At 43.6% G+C, this 19,583-nt stretch overlaps 1 protein-coding gene and 1 pseudogene across 1 annotated transcript; both read left to right on the plus strand.

Annotated features, from left to right (window-relative positions):
- The first annotated feature begins 1,438 nt into the window (after nucleotides 1-1,438).
- Nucleotides 1,439-3,207, plus strand: LOC117378633 (histone H3-like centromeric protein A). The gene is made up of 4 exons (XM_033975272.2): nucleotides 1,439-1,564; nucleotides 1,744-1,865; nucleotides 2,788-2,859; nucleotides 3,079-3,207. Exons 1-4 carry the CDS (start codon nucleotides 1,453-1,455, stop codon nucleotides 3,205-3,207), a joined length of 435 nt encoding a protein of 144 aa, XP_033831163.1. The 5' UTR covers nucleotides 1,439-1,452.
- A 1,184-nt stretch (nucleotides 3,208-4,391) lies between these two features.
- Nucleotides 4,392-18,655, plus strand: LOC129456651 (LIM/homeobox protein Lhx9-like; annotated as a pseudogene).
- Nucleotides 18,656-19,583: the final 928 nt, after the last annotated feature.

Consider the following 19,583-nt stretch of genomic DNA (forward strand, 5'->3'; position numbering starts at 1 on the left):
ACGTTATGGTGGCAGTTCGGGGAGGGTTTTTTTTTTTTTTTTTTTTTAATGTTTTTGTTGCACTAAAAACGTAGGAAAACATGTGTTCTTACTGTGAGCTACCTTCCATCTCCTCAAACCTGATGTTTCCTTGGAGATGCAGTTCCTTTGGCCATAATCTTCCACAATATGGTATAAAACATCTCCATGGTGTTGCGTAGCCATTTTGGTACAAATGAAAAAAAAATCCGTAGCTCACTAGTCTGATATGCAGCTATCCATAGGTGGCGCCTACAGCATGAGCATCACCATTTTCTAACTCTCAAATCAGTTGGACTTGTTTCTTTTATTAGGTCATTTTAAATCAATATTGTGACTTATTATGTCCAGATTATAACATAACTATCCGCAGCTGTCACAGATTACACTGCCATGTCGTCAGAGTCCTATACTCGTTCTGGCATAGATTAATACCATTCAGAAACCTCAGGAAAAGTCCAAATTTTTTCTCTTTACTTATTTTATTCAGTATCAATATTTGTGAAACGATCCCTTAGTTTTGAAGGTAGTTCTAGACCAGCAGCTGTTAAAAGCCCCACGCACAAGGGCACAAATAGTTCAAACTGTTGCACCTAAATAATGAAATGTCCTGCATCTTACAGCACTTTGGACCATTCTTAATAGAGTTGGATAAGTTTTATACCATACAGTGGAATATTATAGCCAAAGGAACAGCATTTCCATTTAAACAAGCAGGAGGCCAGATAAGAATAAGGTTTGTGGAGATGAAAGCCCACTCACAGTAAAGACGCATGTTTTTCAGTGCAATAAACATATCAGGAACCTTTTTTTATATTTTTTTTATTGACATGTACCAGGGACCAGGGTATTTACATGTAACAGGGACATGTGCAGTTTAACGGCTCTGAAGGATGACAACGTATTTACTGAATCACAACTGTGATACTAAAAGTCTTTGTTAAACCACTACCTGTGCAAAGTTAATATGAAACACACGAGTGAATCAAAAACAATGAATCAAATGTATTGCATTAACAAGTTTCTTTCCTCTAAACAAGCCACACATTTGTAGCGCTGTGATGGAATAAGTTGATAAAATATACAAAGAAAATACTCTTGGCGATATAAATCGCTACAGCAGCTCACGGTATGGATCATTAAATTAAACGATACGATATTTCAATATTTTTGCTCACCCCTAGTCTGTGGACACTGGTGTATGAGTGTGTCTGTGAATGGGGGAGTGGTTCCTTGATGTAAAGAGCTTTGAGTCTAGAAGGTAGAAAAGTGCAATGTAAAAATGTGACCAATTACCCATTTAAAGACTCGCCTCATAGGTCAACAAAAGCAGGTCTGTTTTAATTCATTAGTTTAATTACCGATAATAAAGTAATTTCTTGTTCCTCCTGCAGCTGGTTCCTCTGCTTTGACCCTGTCTAGAGCTGTGAGGTCATGAGGGAGAACACTTCATCCAGACGCCGTAAAGGGGCCACTCCCAAACGCCGCCCACCACCACCGGCCCCCAGCCCTGGGGCCCGTTTCCCCAAACGCAGAGGAGCTGCAGGTACCAGGACTGGACCAGGGACGGAACACACACTGGACCAGGGACTGGACCAGGGACTGGACCAGGGACTGGACCAGGGACTGGACCAGGGACTGGACCACACAATGGACCACACATTGGACCAGGGACTGGGACTGGGCCAGGGACTGGGCCAGGTTTTCATTTTTTGTGTACAGGAGCGCCCTCTGGAGGAACCCCGCGACAGAGGAGGTACCGCCCAGGGTCCAAAGCTCTCAAAGAAATCCGTAAATACCAGAAAAGCACCGACCTGCTGCTGCGCAAAGGGCCCTTCTGCCGCCTGGTCAGTTACAGTCTCTGACCCTTTGTTTTGTCCTTTTCCAGATCTGTTGACAGATTTAGAACTTACTACTAGTCTTGAAACCAGATGCTTATTTTTCACAGGTATCAAACTAAAAAGTCACATTCACAGGACAGAAATGAACCTTTTCTGAATATGTATATAATGATGTGTCTGTATGTTTCACAAGTATAAGACACATAGACTAGTATACACCCATGGGCCACTATGGAACTATTTAATGTTGAAAATCACATTCTGTTGTCTAAAGAAAGGTTTTTTTTTCATATACTGTCATTGTGGTTTCAGGATATGTATTGAGTATCAAAATCAAGTTTTAAATTTTAGTATTGTGACAACACTATTAGACTTACTGTCGCATTTCATGGTCAGGCTGAACGATCAATGAATATCTCATTGTGACTTTTCAGACAAACATTGCGATTGTGATTAGATTTGTGATTTATGTTTTAATAGTTTAATTCTGTTAATAGTCCAGAAAAATTGACAAAAAGACTGAAATCTGAACTGACAAACGAATACAAGAAATGCATTTCAGAACATGTTTGTACAGATCTTTTTATGCAGAATGAGAGAAGATTTTGTTGAAATGAAATGACGGTACTTAAAAAATTGCAGCCTTTGATTTGCTAATTTCGTCCATTCAAACTGATTTCAATATAATTTTCAATTGCTATTACACTTGCAGGCATCATGGTTTGAAAATCATGTACCCAAGCTTAAATCAGGAAACCAGAACTTGGACCTGGTTTAGTCCTGGTTCAGTCCTAGTTTAGGCCTGCTTCAGTCCTGTTTCAGTCCTGCTTCAGGCCTGCTTCAGGCCTGCTTCAGGCCTGCTTCAGGCCTGCTTCAGACTTCACATGTTCCTGAGATCACGTTTAAACCTTCAGTGTCTGTGTTTCAGGTTCGTGAAGTCTGTCAGAGTTATTCTCGAGAGTCATATCGGTGGCAGGTCTACGCTCTGCTGGCTCTGCAGGTGAGCGACCACTTCTATCAGGGACACTGGCCATTCTCCCCACACCACAACATCTGGAAGGGCATCTGACACACCACATCTGCAAATTAACTACAGACATATAATCTAACCCCATGGATGGGAGGGCATCTGACACAGGAGGATACAGGAGGGTAGGAGGGCATCTGACACAGGAGGATACGGGAATACAGAAAGGATCTGACGGATATTTTCTGGCAGGCTGCGGAGGCGTTCCTGGTGATGCTGTTTTCGGACTCTAACCTCTGTGCGATTCACGCCAAACGAGTGACTCTTTTCCCATGCGACATTCAGCTTGCCCGACGCATCCGCGGAGTCGAGTCCCTCTGAAGAGATGGAGGACTGGGTCGAGCCACGTGACCAGAGAGTTGATGTTCTTAAGATGTTGATGTTTGCATTTTGTATTTATGTTCATATTTTCATAATAAAATTATGTTCAGTTTAATGTTTAGTTTTGTTTTTTCCAAGACCTGATTTCTGCTCAAGTCCAGTTTTAGCCCTGGCTTTATTCCCTGTTTAGACCTGGTTTGGTCCCTGTTTTAGTCCTATTTTTGACTTGGTTTAGTCCAGTTTTCGACCTGGTTTGGTCTCTGATTTAGTCTGTTGGTTTAGTCCCCCGTGTCCCTGCTGTTGTTATGCCCCTAATTAATCCCTAGGCTCTGCCCCTCCCTCTAGTCTCTAGTTTTCATCCAATCACGTCGCTCCTCTCCTCACCTGTTTACCGCGGCCTCACCTGGGAGTTACAGCCGATCACAGTCTGCTGCAAATCTCTCTCTTCTGATAGGACAAAAGGGAGGGTAGAGGGACAGAGAACAGAGCGTGCTCAGAAGAAGCCCTCCAGTGGAACCTCTGCACCACAAAAGGTCAGTCCTCTGTTCAGTGTACAAATGTTTATGGACATGTCTAGAATTTATTAGCATTGTGGTATTGGTATCGAGTCTGTTCCTTATTGAAATCGAGTTTGTTTTCATTTTTAAAGTGTTGTTGCAATACTAAAATCAGTTTCTCAGACAATCTGTCAGGGTCAGATGAGCAGAGGGGAGAGTCGAGAGCAGAGACAAGTGGCAGAGGAAGAGGGCCTGAGGATCAGAGGAGAGGGTCAAAGGAGCAGAGGAGGTCAGATGGTTGTAGATCAAACTCCACTTTCTGATCTGTTTCAATGAGTAAATTTTACCCAAGACACTAATCCTCCATAACAGAGGTCTAAACCAGATATAAACCAATGCAGACTAAACCAGAACTGAACTGGGTCTAAATCCAGGTCTAAATCCAGGTCTAAATCCAGGTCTAAATCCAGGTCTAAATCCAGGTCTAAATCCAGGTCTAAATCCAGGTCTAAATCCAGGTCTAAATCCAAGTCTAAATCCAAGTCTAAATCCAGGTCTAAACCAGGTCTATCAGTGTGTACATTGTCCAGTGCTTGGTGCATACAGATTCTTATAATAGGCCTAATTACGGTGAAGTATCTGAAGTTTTGGTGATTACAGGCGGAGCTCATTAACAACTTGTTAAGGATGATGTCACCACACACTCTTGACGGCCTGCTCGACGGCTGTCACCATGGAAACCAGGCAGATGCGACCATGTCAGAGGCCAGCAGCGCGCACGTGGTGAGGCCACAGGAGACAGAACAGTGTAAATGAGGCTAAAACAATAACTGATTGATGCAGCGCTGCCTGTGACTCAGTTAAGGGTTTGTTACAAAAAAATACTTATTAATAAAGGTCCTGTATTACACAGAGAAAAACATCAGAAAACAGTGGAGTGTGGGCCTTTAACTGCAGACAGTGACAGAGTGCTGGTTTATGATCATCTCAATGGGGGAAAAACTAAATCTTCCCCTTTCCTTAGTAAAAAAGCCCGTACCCAACTTTAAACAGCCAGCAAGAAGGTCCTGAGTTTGACTTCTGGGCCTTTCTTTGTAGAGTTTGCATGTTCTCCTTGTGTCCGGGTACATTTCCCCCATCAACCCAAAACATGCACAACGGGTCAAATCCTCCAGCTGAGGTCGTCCTGACCAAGATGAGCTTTGGAGATGGGTCCCACTGCTCCTGACAGTTTTAACACAGAGACTGAAGGATGGGTCAAATGCAGGTTTAACCCAGAGGAGGATGGGTCAAATGCAGAGGACACATTTCCATACAGGGTCAGGATCGAGTCCTGCTCGGACTAAGTTCTGTCGTTGTGTCCTTACTTCACCCACATTGCCTAGTATGAAAGTGATGTGTGCGCGAATGATAGGTGGTGGTCGGAGGGGCCGATGGCGCAGATTGGCAGCCTCGCTTCCGTCAGTCTGCCCCAGGGCAGCTGTGGCTACAATAGTAGCTTACCATCACCAAGTATAGAAATGAATGAATAATGACTATAGTGTAGCGCTTTGAGAGGATTTGAAAAAGCGCATTACAAGTGTAAGCCATTATTATTATTATTATCTTTCTTAGGAGGCTTAAAGGTGCACTATGTAACATTCCTATTGGAGGGTCCACACCTTCTTGTTTCCTTGGTGATTTCATTACTGTGCTTGGAATGTTCCACAGTACGGCATTAAACATCTCCACAGACACAAGAAGAAGGCATATCATACACCTGAAAAATGACGCACTTTAAAGGGACCATAAAACTATAACTTTTACTAATAACAATTCTAATACAGGTTTATTCTTAATTACAAAAACACTGGACATAATGTCAGATGGCCTCTCTCTGATCTGATGGTCAGTACTTACACTCCAGCATCTGCAGCCATGGATCAGAGCACGTGCAGCCTCTGCGTCTACAGTGTTTTACAGAAGACTGTGGACCTCTCCATTAAAAACTCACAAACTGATCACAGATCATTAGAAATAAAAGGATCCATTAAAACTGAAGGGGGTGGAGGCTTAAAATGTCGTCTTTGATAAACACAAAAATGTTGTCACCTGAAAAACCATCTGAAACATGTCCCCTGACCGGTCTGAACAGCTCACAGGTGGTTTCCTGATTAAAAACAGATGCACACTTCAAGCTATTTAGATTTTCTGAAAAATTCACAAATGTTTTACTTCTTTGGAAAATTAGGATTAAAATGATGGTTTTCTGCTACTGCTTTAAAAATAAACTTTGGACAGAAATGGGTAACGACCCTGTCAATCAAACCTGTTGCTAACGTTCCTGGGCCCGACCTCGGGGAAAGAAGGCACTTGATCTGTCAGTTATTAATGTTCATATATCTTGATTTAGGGACAAAAAAAAACAAAAAAAAACAGGATCATATAGAGTGAGTTAATACAAACATTTAAGAGCGAAATGACGAGAGTGAAGCAGTCACAGAGAGGGGTTTTACATCAGAAAGTGACTTGGAGCCGCCTTTGCTCACTTCCTATTTGGAACGCAGCGGCTAGTGAGTTAGCTATGTTCATTTATATACCGGTAAATATTCTACGTGTGTGACTCATGTTTAAACCTGGCTCTCCACTCAGGCCCTGAGCGCCGTCTCTCTGCAGGAGCCAATCACATGCGGAGGCTGTGGAGGGCATATCCAGGATCGCTTCTTCCTATTAGCCGCTGGGAGGGCGTGGCACAGCGTCTGTCTCTGTTGCAGCGTGTGCCACTGCGAGCTCCAGACCCAACCATCACTGTTCTGGAGAGACGGCGCCCCCTACTGCCATCTCCACTACTGCAGGTCAGATGACTTTCCTGTGTGTCAGATGCCCTCCCTGCATATGAGGGTTGAGGAGGGAGGGGTTGTGTGATGGGAACAAGAAGAACGCTGTAGAGAGCTGAATGGTAACGTAGATTTGTGGGCGAAGCCTAAGACAAGATACATGATTTTGTCCACTTCACTGTTAGGAGGGCTCGAAAAGTGCCTGAAACATGCACAAATGATTCAGAAAACCTCTTCAGGCATGTTTTTGATGAGGAACAACATGACAACAAGATAGAAAAAATGGTCCATCTGGAGGAGTACTCCTTCGTTAAGCATAGACCAGGTCAAGAAAGAATCAAAAAATATTTTTTGTCTCTAAATCCATACTTTTCTCTGGTATGATTTGATGTTTCTCTTGGTTCCTCTTCAGACTCTTCGGGGGAGGACACTGCGCTGGGTGTCTGCAGCTTATCCCAGCCTCAGAGCTCGTCATGAAGTCTGGAGCCCTGAGCTTCCACCAGCACTGCTTCTGCTGCCAGGTCCTTCTCTAATGTCCCGCAGTGGGGCTTTAACCCTGTTCTAATGTGCGAAATGTTCCGCAGAGGAGTTTTAACCCTGTTCTAGAGTTTAGACTTTAGACTTTAGACTTAACTTTATTGTCCCCACGGGGAGATTCCTTTCCACATACACAGAGCACGTCTGACATACACACAGATAAACACCAAACATCACAGTTACATAAACACATTACAAAAAGAGACATCATGCCTCAGCGGGGCCTGTTGTTTAAAAAGGCAATGGCTGCTGGTATCAGGCTTCTACCGAACCGTTCCCTCCAGCACCTGATTGCCCTGTACCTCCGTCCTGAGGGCAGAGGGGTTAGATGGTCCTGGAGGGGGTGAGTGGAGTCCTGTATTATGGCGAGTGCGAAGCATCCAATAGCCTGATTATTTAGATCTGTGAGATTGGGTGTGGGGAGTCCTATGATTTCAGCAGCTATGTGTGTTACTTTTATGAGTTTGGTCCGGTTTTTAACAGTAAGCATGTTATAGAAGCAGGTGGAACAGTACAGTGGGATGGGCTGAATGATAGATTTATACAACAATAGTAAAAGGTGTGGAGAAACATAAAGTCCTTTGAGTTTTCTTATTACTGATAGTCTTTGTTGACTTCTTTTATGAATGTCCATGATGTGATGTTCAAATGTGAGTTGTCAATTCTAATGTGCGAAATGTCCCGCAGTGGGGCTTTAACCCTGTTCTAATGTGCGAAATGTTCCGCAGTGGGGCTTTAACCCTGTTCTAATGTGAGGAAATGTCCCACAGTGGGGCTTTAACCCTGTTTTAATGTGATGAAATGTCCCGCAGTGGGGCCTCTCAGGTCCTCTTAGGTTTATCAGTGCCTGACGGTTTCTGTCTGTTCTGTGTTTCAGGAGTGCGAGGAGCCGCTGGTGTCCGGGTCTCTGTACTGTCTCCAGGGCCAAACTCTGCTCTGTCAACCCCATTGCAAATCCTCTGTGCCCCCATGTCCCCAAGAGTGTCCCCCCTACACAGAGAACCAGTACACAGGCACGGGAGGGCATCTGACACAGAGAGGGAGGGCATCTGACACACAGGGAGGGCACCTGACACACAGGGAGGGCATCTGACACAGAGAGAGAGGGCATCTGACACATATTTCTTTGCACAGGTGAGATCCAGACTTTAATGAAGGGGGAGGAATCTGAGAGCAGCTCTGAGTGCCGATTGGTGGACAGCTACACAGAGAGGCGGGTCCACAGGAGGGTTAAGCGAATCAGAACATGTTTCCGCAGCGAGCAGATCCAAGTGCTCGAGTCGTACTTTGCACAAAAGCAAAATCCGGACGGAAAAGACTGGAATATACTGGCACAGCGGACCGGGCTGAGCAAGAAAGTGCTGCAGGTGAGAAACACCTGGTTTAGACCTAGTTTAGTCCTGGTTTAGACCTGCTTTAGACCTGGTTTAGACCTGGTTTAGTCCCGGTATAGACCTGGTTTAGACCTGGTTCAGTCCTGGTTTAGATCTGGTTTAGTCTCGGTTTAGACCTGGTTTAGACCTGGTTCAGTCCTGGTTTAGACCTGCTTTAGACCTGGTTTAGACCTGGTTTAGTCCCGGTATAGACCTGGTTTAGACCTGGTTCAGTCCTGGTTTCGATCTGATTTCAACCTGGTTTACACCTGGTTTACACCTGGTTTAGTCCCGGTTTAGTCCTGGTTTAGACCTGGTTTAGACCTGGTTTAGAACTTGTTTAGTCCTGGTTTAGTCCTGGTTTATACCTGGTTTAGACCTGGTTTACACCTGGTTTAGTCCTTGTTTAGTCCTGGTTTAGTCTTGGTTTAGATCTGGTTTAGTTCTGGTTTAGACCTGGTTTAGTCCTGGTTTAGACCTGGTTTAGGCCTGGTTTAGACCTGGTTTAGACCTGGTTCAGTCCTGGTTTAGACCTGCTTTAGACCTGGTTTAGACCTGGTTTAGTCCCGGTATAGATCTGGTTTAGACCTGGTTCAGTCCTGGTTTCGATCTGATTTCAACCTGGTTTACACCTGGTTTACACCTGGTTTAGTCCCGGTTTAGTCCTGGTTTAGACCTGGTTTAGACCTGGTTTAGAACTTGTTTAGTCCTGGTTTAGTCCTGGTTTATACCTGGTTTAGACCTGGTTTACACCTGGTTTAGTCCTTGTTTAGTCCTGGTTTAGTCTTGGTTTAGATCTGGTTTAGTTCTGGTTTAGACCTGGTTTAGTCCTGGTTTAGATCTGGTTTAGGCCTGGTTTAGACCTGGTTTAGGCCTGGTTTAGACCTGGTTTAGTCCTGGTTTAGTCCTGGTTTAGACCTGGTTTAGGCCTGGTTTAGACCTGGTTTTGACCTGGTTTTGAAATGGTTTTGACCTGGTTTCGACCTGGTTTCGACCTGGTTTAGTCCTGGTTTAGGCTGCACTATGTAACATTTCTTGTTTTGTTCTAATCGCTCACATATCAAAGACATGTTTTTGTTTTTTTGTTTTTTTTTATCAAAAATACTTGAAAATCGTACATTCTTACTGGGAGTTATAGATAGATACTTTCAAAACCATACTGTGAAACATTTGAAGCAATGCAATAATCTCCATGGAGACAAGAAGGTGGCGGACCCATCAAAAAGAAAAGTTGCATAGTGCATCTGTAAAACAGACCTCTGCCTGTGAACCTGCAGATGTATGTCTCCCCCAGTCCCTAACCCCTCACTCACTCCACAGGCCCTAATCCGTCACTCACTCCACAGGCCCTAACCCCTCACTCACTCCACAGGCCCTAATCCGTCACTCACTCCACAGGCCCTAACCCCTCACTCACCCTACAGCCCCTAATCCCTAACCCCTCACTCAATCACTCCACAGCCCCTAACCCCTCACTCACTCCACAGCCCCTAACCCCTCACTCACTCACTCACTCACTCCACAGCCAATAAACCCTCACTCACTCTACCGCCCCTAACCCCTCACTCACTCCACAGGCCCTAACCCCTCACTCACTCCACAAGCCCTAACCCGTCATTCACTCCACAGGCCCTAACCCCTCACTCACTCACTCCACAAGCCCTAACCCCTCACTCACCCTACAGCCCCTAACCCCTAACTCCTCACTCAATCACTCCACAGCCCCTAACCCCTCACTCACTCCACAGCCCCTAACCCCTCACTCACTCACTCACTCACTCACTCCACAGCCACTAAACCCTCACTCACTCCAGAGCCCCTAACCCCTCACTCACTCCACAGCCCCTACCCCCTCACTCACTCTACCGCCCCTAACCCCTCACTCACGCCACAGGCCCTAACCCCTCACTCACTCCACAGGCCCTAACTCCTCACTCAATCACTTCACAGCCCCTAACCCCTCACTTACTCCACAGCCCCTAACCCCTCACTCACTCTACCACCCCTAACCCCTCACTCACTCCACAGGCCCTAACCCCTCACTCACTCACTCTACCGCCCCTAACCCCTCACTCACTCCACAGGCCCTAACCCCTCACTCACTCCACAGCCCCTAACCCCTCACTCACTCCAGAGCCCCTAACCCCTCACTCACTCTACTGCCCCTAACCCCTCACTCACGCCACAGGCCCTAACCCCTCACTCACTCCACAGGCCCTAACCCGTCATTCACTCCACAGGCCCTAACCCCTCACTCACTCACTCACTCACTCACTCCACAAGCCCTAACCCCTCACTCACCCTACAGCCCCTAACCCCTAACTCCTCACTCAATCACTTCACAGCCCCTAACCCAGTGGTTCTCAAATAGTTTTTTCAGTGTAAACGTGCCAAATATTAACAACAATCCCGTTTTGTAAATGTCACTTAAAGCAGCAGCACTGAGCATCATATAAGGTGGTGTACCAAATTGCTAAATTACTTGTTTTAATTTGATATGTATTTAATTTTAATGTATTATTTTGATATTTATTTATTTATACATTTTTTCTTCTTTATAGGGGGGGCATGATAGAAAATAATTGAGAAGCACTGCCCTAACCCCTCACTTACTCCACAGCCCCTAACCCCTCACTCACTCACTCCACAGCCACTAAACCCTCACTCACTCACTCTACAGCCCCTAACCCTCACTCACTCTACCGCCCCTAACCCCTCACTCACTCCACAGGCCCTAACCCCTCACTCACTTCTTCACAGCCCCCAACCCCTCACTCAAGTCTGCTAAACCCCAATTTTTATGACAGAAATCAAGTTTTATTCATCAGTCTGGACAGTGTTTATGGACAAATAATAAACACGGTTTTGACTGGATCATTAGCTTTTTGTCTGAGATGTGGACATGATCTCTCTTTTAACAGCCCAAAGCTAGAAACTTTACACAGTTGCTAGCTTTGAGCTGGCAACTGTGGCTAAAGCTAGCAATTTTACACAGCAAAGGTTTATTTAAGTTATTTAAGGTCACAGTGCATCTGCTTCTATCTGCTTCATCCAGTCGTGTTGTGTCCAGTTAAAGACTGCTGCAGCTCTGGACACTAGTTTTCAAGGTATATTGTCGGAAATTTTAAGTGCACTATTTTTTCAGTCACTGGACATTCGGACACCACTAAAAATGTGGTGCCCCTGGTAGGGAGAGTGTGCATATTCACACACGTACATATTTTATTTTACAGAAATAATTCACCTTCTTAAACTGAAATGAGGCATTGCTGTTTCAGGTTTGGTTCCAGAACGCTCGTGCCAGACTGCGCCGCTCTGTGACCTCTGATGACCCCCATGTAAGCTCCGCTCCCTCCTCTCACCTGGGGTCTGTAACCATAATGACCAGCCCCCGGGCCCCACCCTCGCCCGCGTTCACTACTAGCACCATTGACCAATCACAGCTCTCCCTGCTCACGGCGCCCCTCAGCCCCATCCCCTTCCCAGACTACGACTCCCATGATGCACCTGGGCCTGGCCTGCAACCAACTGCACAGTTCCACCCAAATGTTTGATTTTTCTCGCTCCTTTTGACTTCCCAAAAATGAAAATAAGATTAAAATGACCTGAAATTTTTGTCTATAATTAAGCTTGAGCATCTAAATCAAACCTTTTTTGCAAATGGGACTTTTAAACATGGTATACTTCTGCCTTAATGTGATTAGTTAAATCCAGCTGTCCCTCACTCAGCGTGTATCACAGGCTGGTCAGGAGATGGAGTGCATGTGTCTGTTTGAGCACAGAGCTACGGCTAGTTCTAAAATGTAATGTGAATACTTCAGATGGAACAGGGGAATATATAACTTTGGGAGACTTACTGTTTTTGTCAAAAATCTCTAAACTTATGATCCACAAATGTTGAACAGGTTAAAGTGGGGTTTTTGTAAGGATAAACTTGCCAAATTAGCTAAACTGGTGGAACTGAAACAAGACAAGGAAATACACTGCTTGGCCAAAAAAAATTTAAAAAATGTCGCCACCTGGATTTAACTGATCAAATGGGTTGGGGTTGCTGCAGTTGGTCAGGTCTAGTTCAGCAACAGTCTGTGCTCAAAGAATGAGGTCAGCTGACACCTGAATATACTGAATGACCAGGTTATTCCATCAATGGATTTTTTCTTCCCTGATGGCATGGACATATTCCAAGATGACAATGCCAGGATTCATCAGGCTCAAATTGTGAAAGAGTGGTTCAGGGAGCATGAGACATCATTATCACACATGGATTGGCCATCACAGAGTCCAGACCTTAACTCCATTGAGAATCTTTGGGATGTGCTGGAGAAGGCTGTGTGCAGCTTTGTCAGACTCTACCATTATCAATGCAACATTGATAATGGTAAAAAAAATTATGCAACACTGGATGGAAATAAATCTTGTGACATTGCAGAAGCTTATCAAAACAATTCCACAGTGAATGCATGCCGTAATCAAAGCTAAAGGCGGAACAACCAAATATTAGAGTGTGTGACCTTTTTTTTCATGGTGACTTTTTTTGTCCAGGCAGCGTAAAAGCTATACTAAAACCTAACCAAAATGGGCTAAGATAAAAAAGCTAAAACTTGTGCTGAGGCAAGGTACGGAGTCATCCAAATCTTCTACGGGGCTACTAAGGGCACAAAGCAGAAGCCAGTGATGAGGGACTAAAGTTCAAAACAGCCAACTGTTTTTTCCTTGGAGAGGCGGAGATTTATATTCAGTCAGAAGAAGTCAAAGCATGCAGGGATAAATACACACAAATGCAAGTATGAAAATTAAAATGGTTTAAACAAACGCCATTTCACCTGCACTAACTGACAGAACCTTCTCATTAATTATCTGGCATTGGCTCCACAAACTGGTCACATTAATCTAAAAAGCTTAAACTGACCATAATCACATTTTTGGGGTTGGAATAACGGCACCACTTTCTGAAGCTTGTGAAAAAATTATTTCAGTTTTGTTTATTTATACCGACAGAGAAGATGTTGAACTTTGTGTCAGTTTTTTGTTTCATGTGGATAGGCCCAGTGATTACAGCGATATTAACCCTAAACCAGATCCACACATTTGCATCTGACAGTTAAATAGCAACGTCCACCTGAGAATTCTGACCTGTTTCCAGCTCAGGTTAAACTGCATAGGACAAGTTTTCATGTTTTCTATTTCCTCCTTGGTTTGGTGGATAGTGCTTATGCTAAATATTTATCAGAGTTTCACATTTATTAAGTGACAAAAACAGGAAGTAGTTCTGAGTAAAACAGAATCCCTCTGCCTCTGTCATCAAGGAAAACTCCATCCAAAATACAGAAAATTTACGCACAAGGAAGACATTTTTCTGACAGTTTCAAGCTTCATTTAACTAAATGAAGGTGTAATTTATTTGTGTTAGTCTAATCATAACTATTGTGTGATTAAGACAAGCTTTGGCCCTTATGGTTGCTTGGTAACATTTATAGAATTACCTTTGCATCTGTCACATCTGCTGCCTGTGTCAAACCCACAGACTGTATAATCAAAGCGGACTAAGGGAGTGTGACATCACCAATAGCGTTTGTTTGCAACCAAATGAAGCTCAGTGAATCTAGCAGTTATAGCAGCTAATCTGCAACCAGGGAACATAATTGTACCAAAACTAAAGAGTCAATCGGAAGCGAGGCTGTATACGCCCGCTTCTGTCTGCACCGCTACTTTGGTAGGGAGCGGGCGCTTAGCAACAAAGCTGTCAATCAAATAGTTGCTAACACTAGTGGGAACTTTGTGGAAAGCAGGCACCGGATTGATCTGCTATTAATGTTTCTTGATTTAGGGACAAAATAATGAAATTAAACCCCCAGGATCATGTAGAGCAGTCACAGAGAGAGGGGCCACACTTTTTCAATAGAAAGTGAATTGCAAACAGAGCTTGAACAAACCACTTGCTCATGCTCACTTTCTATTTGGAATGCAGCAGCTATGTTCATTTATATATGCAGTCTATGGTCCAACCAGGAAGTAACATTATAACATTCACAAAAAAAGAGGCAAGATTTATTTTTTTTTTGTAAAATCTTAAATCTAATGATGATAAAGGTTCCATATTACACAAAACTGACTCTTGTGAGCTTTAAAACCCGTTACAATGTTTTTACCTCTTCAAAAATAAACCTGGAGTGTTTTCAGTTTGAGAGAAGAACTCAGCCTAAATCTGCAGGGTTTGCGTGTTAAACATGTGTGGGTGAAACAAAACACAACTAGGTATGTTAGATCAGAAAACAGCATAATGCGGGCCCTTTACTTGTACTTTGTAAACACATTTTTGAAAGTCATCCTACACTGCGCCCACACATATCCAATCGAACTCGGCTCCAGGAGTCATTCATCTTTGAACGTCTTAATTGTTCCGAATCGCCATCAATAAAAATCCTGGAAGCATGATGCGTTTGAACATTCTTCCGGCCTCCTCTTCGTCCTCTAGGAGATCCGACCTTGAGTCTGAAGAGCCGCCATGCTAACGAGCTAACAACACTTGCTAACCTTCCTCAATCATACGCTAATTAGCACACTGCGTGCTCCTCCTCTCGTTGCTTTGGTTTCCGAGGCCCAGGAATGGAACAACAGAAAAAACGAAAATCAGTGCGTCACGGAAACGTTTAAACCAATCGCAAACGACGAATGTGTTTTTAAAAAGCGGCGTTCAAAGCGTACGCCGTTTCAGAGCAGACGTCCCCAGAGCGACACAAGGTAAGGCTCTCCTTTAAAGTGCCACAGGTTTTGATGATTCTCTCATTTTTACTTTATTTGGTACTATAATAACTGTTACAAATACAAACTAGAGTTTTACACAAAACAAAAAAAGTTTAAATATATGTTGAAAAAACTTGCAGGAAGTAGAAAGTTCTATTTTAGAGAGTTACTGGGAGAAATTACACAGTTTATTCTTACAAAACACATTTTTCTGACACCTTAAAAATGTTTTCAACAAAATAAATGTGTATAATAATAATAATTGTATTTGTAAAATCACTGTTTTTGAGGAGTTTTGGTTGCTAGGCAGCATGGTTGCTAGGCAATAGTTATGAAATTCCCTAGTGTGATGTCATGATTTACAACCAGAAAGTAAATTTTAAAATAAAAAAAAATCTTGCCAAACTGGGAAAAATGTCTTTTTTTTTATTAATTTTTTTTTTCTTTTTAAGCTTAATCTTAAATGTCTTTAGCGTGTTTTAGTAAAATGAGTCGTTGCGCCTGTCAGAGGCACTTTCAGATTTACCACAGACAGGAACTGGTCTTTAGTTCAGAACTGTATAGAGACAATTTTGGGAATACTGGACAAAGAAATAGCACGTTTATAGTGGGGCAAAAAAGTATTTAGTCAGCCACCTATTGTGCAAGTTCTCCCAGTTGAAAAGATGACACAGGAATGTAATTTTCATCATAGGTACACTTCAACTATGAGAGACAGAATGGAGGGAAAGAATCAGAGAAATCAGATTATCTGATTTTTAATGAATGAATGAATTAATTTGTAAATTCCTCGATAAAATAAGTATTTGGTCACCTACAAACAAGCACGATTTCGGGCTCTCACAGACCTATAACTTCTTCTTTAAGAGGTCCCTCTGTCCTCCACTCGTTACCTGTATTAATGGCACCTGTTTGAACTTGTTATCAGTATAAAAGACACCTGTCCGCAACCTCAAACTGTCAGACTCCAAACTCCACTATGGCCAAGACCAAAGAGCTGTCAAAGGACACCACAAACAAAATTGTAGACCTGCAACAGGCTGGGAAGACTGAATCTGCAATAGGTAAGCAGCTTGGTGTGAAGAAATCAACTGTGGGAGCAATTATTAGAAAATGGAAGACAAACAAGAGCACTGATAATCTCCCTTGATCTGGGGCTCCACACAAGGTCTCATCCTGTGGGGTCAAAATGATCACAAGAACATGAGCAAAAATCCCAGAACCCCATGGGGGGACCTAGTGACGGACCTGCAGAGAGCTGGTACCAAAGTAGCAAAGGCTGCCATCAGTAACACACTATGTAGCCAGGGACTCATATCCTGTAGTGCCAGATGTGTCCCCCTGCTTCAGCCAGTACATGTCCAGGCCCGTCTGAAGTTTTCTACAGAGTATTTGGATGATCCAGAAGAGGATTGGGAGAATGTCTTATGGTCAAATGAAACCAAAATAGAACTTTTTGGTAAAAACTCAACTTGTCGTGTTTGGAAGAGAAAGAATGCTGAGTTGCATCCAAAGAACACCATACCTACTGTGAAGCATGGGATGGAAACATGATTTGGGGCTGTTTTTCTGCAAAGGGACCAGAACAATTGATCCATGTAAAGGAAAGAATGAATGGGACAATGTATCGTAAGATTATGAGTGAAAACCTCCTTCCATCAGCAAGGACATTGAAGATGAAACGTGGCTGAGTCTTTCAGCATGACAATGATCCCAAACACACCACAACAAAGGAGTGGCTTTGTAAGAAGCATTTCAAGGTCCTGGAGTGGCCTAGCCAGTCTCCAGATCTCAACCCCATAGAAAACCTTTGGAGGGAGTTGAAAGTCTGTGTTGCCCAGTAACAGCCCCAAAACATCACTGCTCTAGAGGAGATCTGCAGGAGGAATGGGCCAAACTACCAGCAACAGTGTGTGAAAACCTTGTGGAGACTTAGAGAAAACATTTGACCTCTGTTATTGCCAACAAACGGTATATAACAAAGTATTGAGATGAACTTTTGTTATTGACAAAATACTCATTTTCCACCTTAATTTGCAAATAAATTCTTTAAAAATCAGACAATGCGATTTTCTGGATTCTTTTCCTCCATTCTGTCTCTCATATTTGAAGCGTAGCTATGATGAAAATTACAGGCATCTCTCATCTTTTTAAGTGGGAGAATTTGCACAATTGGTGGCTGACTAAATACTTTTTTGTCCCACTGTATATATCCTCTGCTCTTAGATCTCTTCCTGGTTCTTCTTTGCCTCCCCCAGTCCTTCTTTGCTCCTCTACTCCTCTTCTTCTCCTCTTCTTCAGTAAACCTCTCCTCCTCTTTCAGAGGGTGTACTCCTCCTCCTCCTCCTCTGCTTTTCCTCTCTTCTTCTCTCCACTCTCTAAAGTTAACCTCTCCTCCTATTTCAGATGGTGTACTCCTCTCCTCCTCTACTTCTCTCCTCTTCAGTAAATCAACTCTCCTGCTTTTTCAGATGGTGTGCTCCTCCTCTCCACTGTTCCTGGCTATCTCGCTGGGTCTCCTCTGCCTCCCCCAGTCCTCCTCTGCTCCTCTGCCTACACACGAGCCTCCTCAACTGGGCTTGGCTCTGCTGCACCTCCGAGCTCTTCTTGATCAGCCACTCGCTCTGGACCTACAGACTGACCAGAGTCCAGATCCAGGTTCAGACCAAGAACCTGATCAGGACCAGGATCTAGACCAGGAGGAGGAGCTGGTGAGACACTTTTTGTAGGAAGGACTAAGGTCTTCCCTGTTTGCTTAGCTGTTGTAGGACTTTGAATTTGGTCTGAGTTTAGTCCTGGTTTTAGTTCTGTTTCAGTCCTGGTTTTAGTTCTGTTTCAGTCCTGGTTTAGTGCTGGTTTAGTGCTGGTTTAGACTTGGTTAAGACCTGTTTTAGTCCTGTTTCCATCCTGGTTTAGTTCTGGTGTAGACCTGGTTTAGGCCTGGTTTGATCCTGGTATAAACATGGTTTAGTCCTGATTTAGTCCTCGTTCAGGCCTGGTTTAGTCCTGGTTTAATCCCGGTTTAGACATATTTTAGACCGAGGTTAGACCTGGTTTAGTCCTAGTTTAGTTATGGTATAGACCTGGTTTAGTCCTAGTTTAGACATGGTTTAGATTAAACCTGGTTTAGGGCTGACTTTTGTCTTTTCCTTTGCAGACTTCCTTGGAGCCCTTTGGTAGCTGGGACCCATCAGACCCGGACTCAAACCAGGATTCCGATCAGGACTCGCAACAGGACTCGGACTCAGAATTGAGCCAGGATTTATCTCAGGTCTTGGTTCAGGACTCAGTATTGTCCCGGTCCATACGCGGGGGCATACAGAGAGACCTAGAAGATGGGGGAAGATTGACTGAAACACTGACTGCTGTGGCTGGAGGTCTTCAGGCTGTCAGCCGAGAGAAAGGAGGATTTGGGTTTAGGTTCGGACGCAAGAGGTGGACCCCGAGAATCCCGACAAGGACCGGATTAAACCAGGACTGAACCGGGACGAACCAGACCTGAACCAGAACTGAACTGATACTGAACCAGGACTGAACCAGGACTAAACCAAGACTAAACCAAGACTGAACCAGGACTAAATTGACCGAACCAGGACTAAATTAGAATTGAAACAGGTCTAAACCAGAACCAAACCAGGACTAAAACAGGACGGAAACAGGATTAAACCAGGTCCTTGTTTAATCCTGGTTCAGTCCTGATTTAGTCCTGGTTACCAGGACTAATCAGGACTGGTTTAGTCCTGGTTCAGTCCTGGTTCATATGAACCAGAATTAAACCAGGACTAAACCAGTACTGAACAAACTGGTTCAATCTGGTTTAGACCAGGTATAGACCATGTTTATTGCTGGTTTACTTTGAAACCTTCAGCATTCAGTTCTGCCTAGTAACAGCCCATCTTTTGTCTGATTGGTTGTTTTTTTTTTTTTTTTTTTCAGTCCAGAGTTAATCCTGGTAAAATCTTTGTTTAGACCTGGTTTAGACCTGGCTCAAACTGGATTTGTCCCAGTGGTGGGATTTTTTTTTTTTTACAGCTCTGTTTTGAAGAAAGCTCAAACTGCAGAGTCCAGTTCTGCCTAGTAACAGCCGATCTATTTCCTGATTGGTTGATCTTTTTTTCAGTCCAGAGCTATGTGATTTTTATTGAATTTGAAAATGACAGAATTTAGTCCTGGTTTAGTTCTGATCTACTCCTGGTTTAATCTTGGTTTAGTACTGGTTTAGTCCTTATATAGTCCTGTTTAGAGTTATAATAGGACTGTGAGAGGTTACAAACAGGACTAAACCAGGAGTAAAACCAGACTAAACCAGGCAATGTGCAAAATTTGTACTTTATTTAAAAGTGTGTTATGTAACTTTTCTGTCCATCGCCTGCTTGTATCCACAGAGATGTTATTGCTTTCCCTGGAAT

This window comes from Periophthalmus magnuspinnatus, chromosome 11 (assembly GCF_009829125.3).
Source record: "Periophthalmus magnuspinnatus isolate fPerMag1 chromosome 11, fPerMag1.2.pri, whole genome shotgun sequence".
Taxonomy (NCBI): domain Eukaryota; kingdom Metazoa; phylum Chordata; class Actinopteri; order Gobiiformes; family Gobiidae; genus Periophthalmus; species Periophthalmus magnuspinnatus.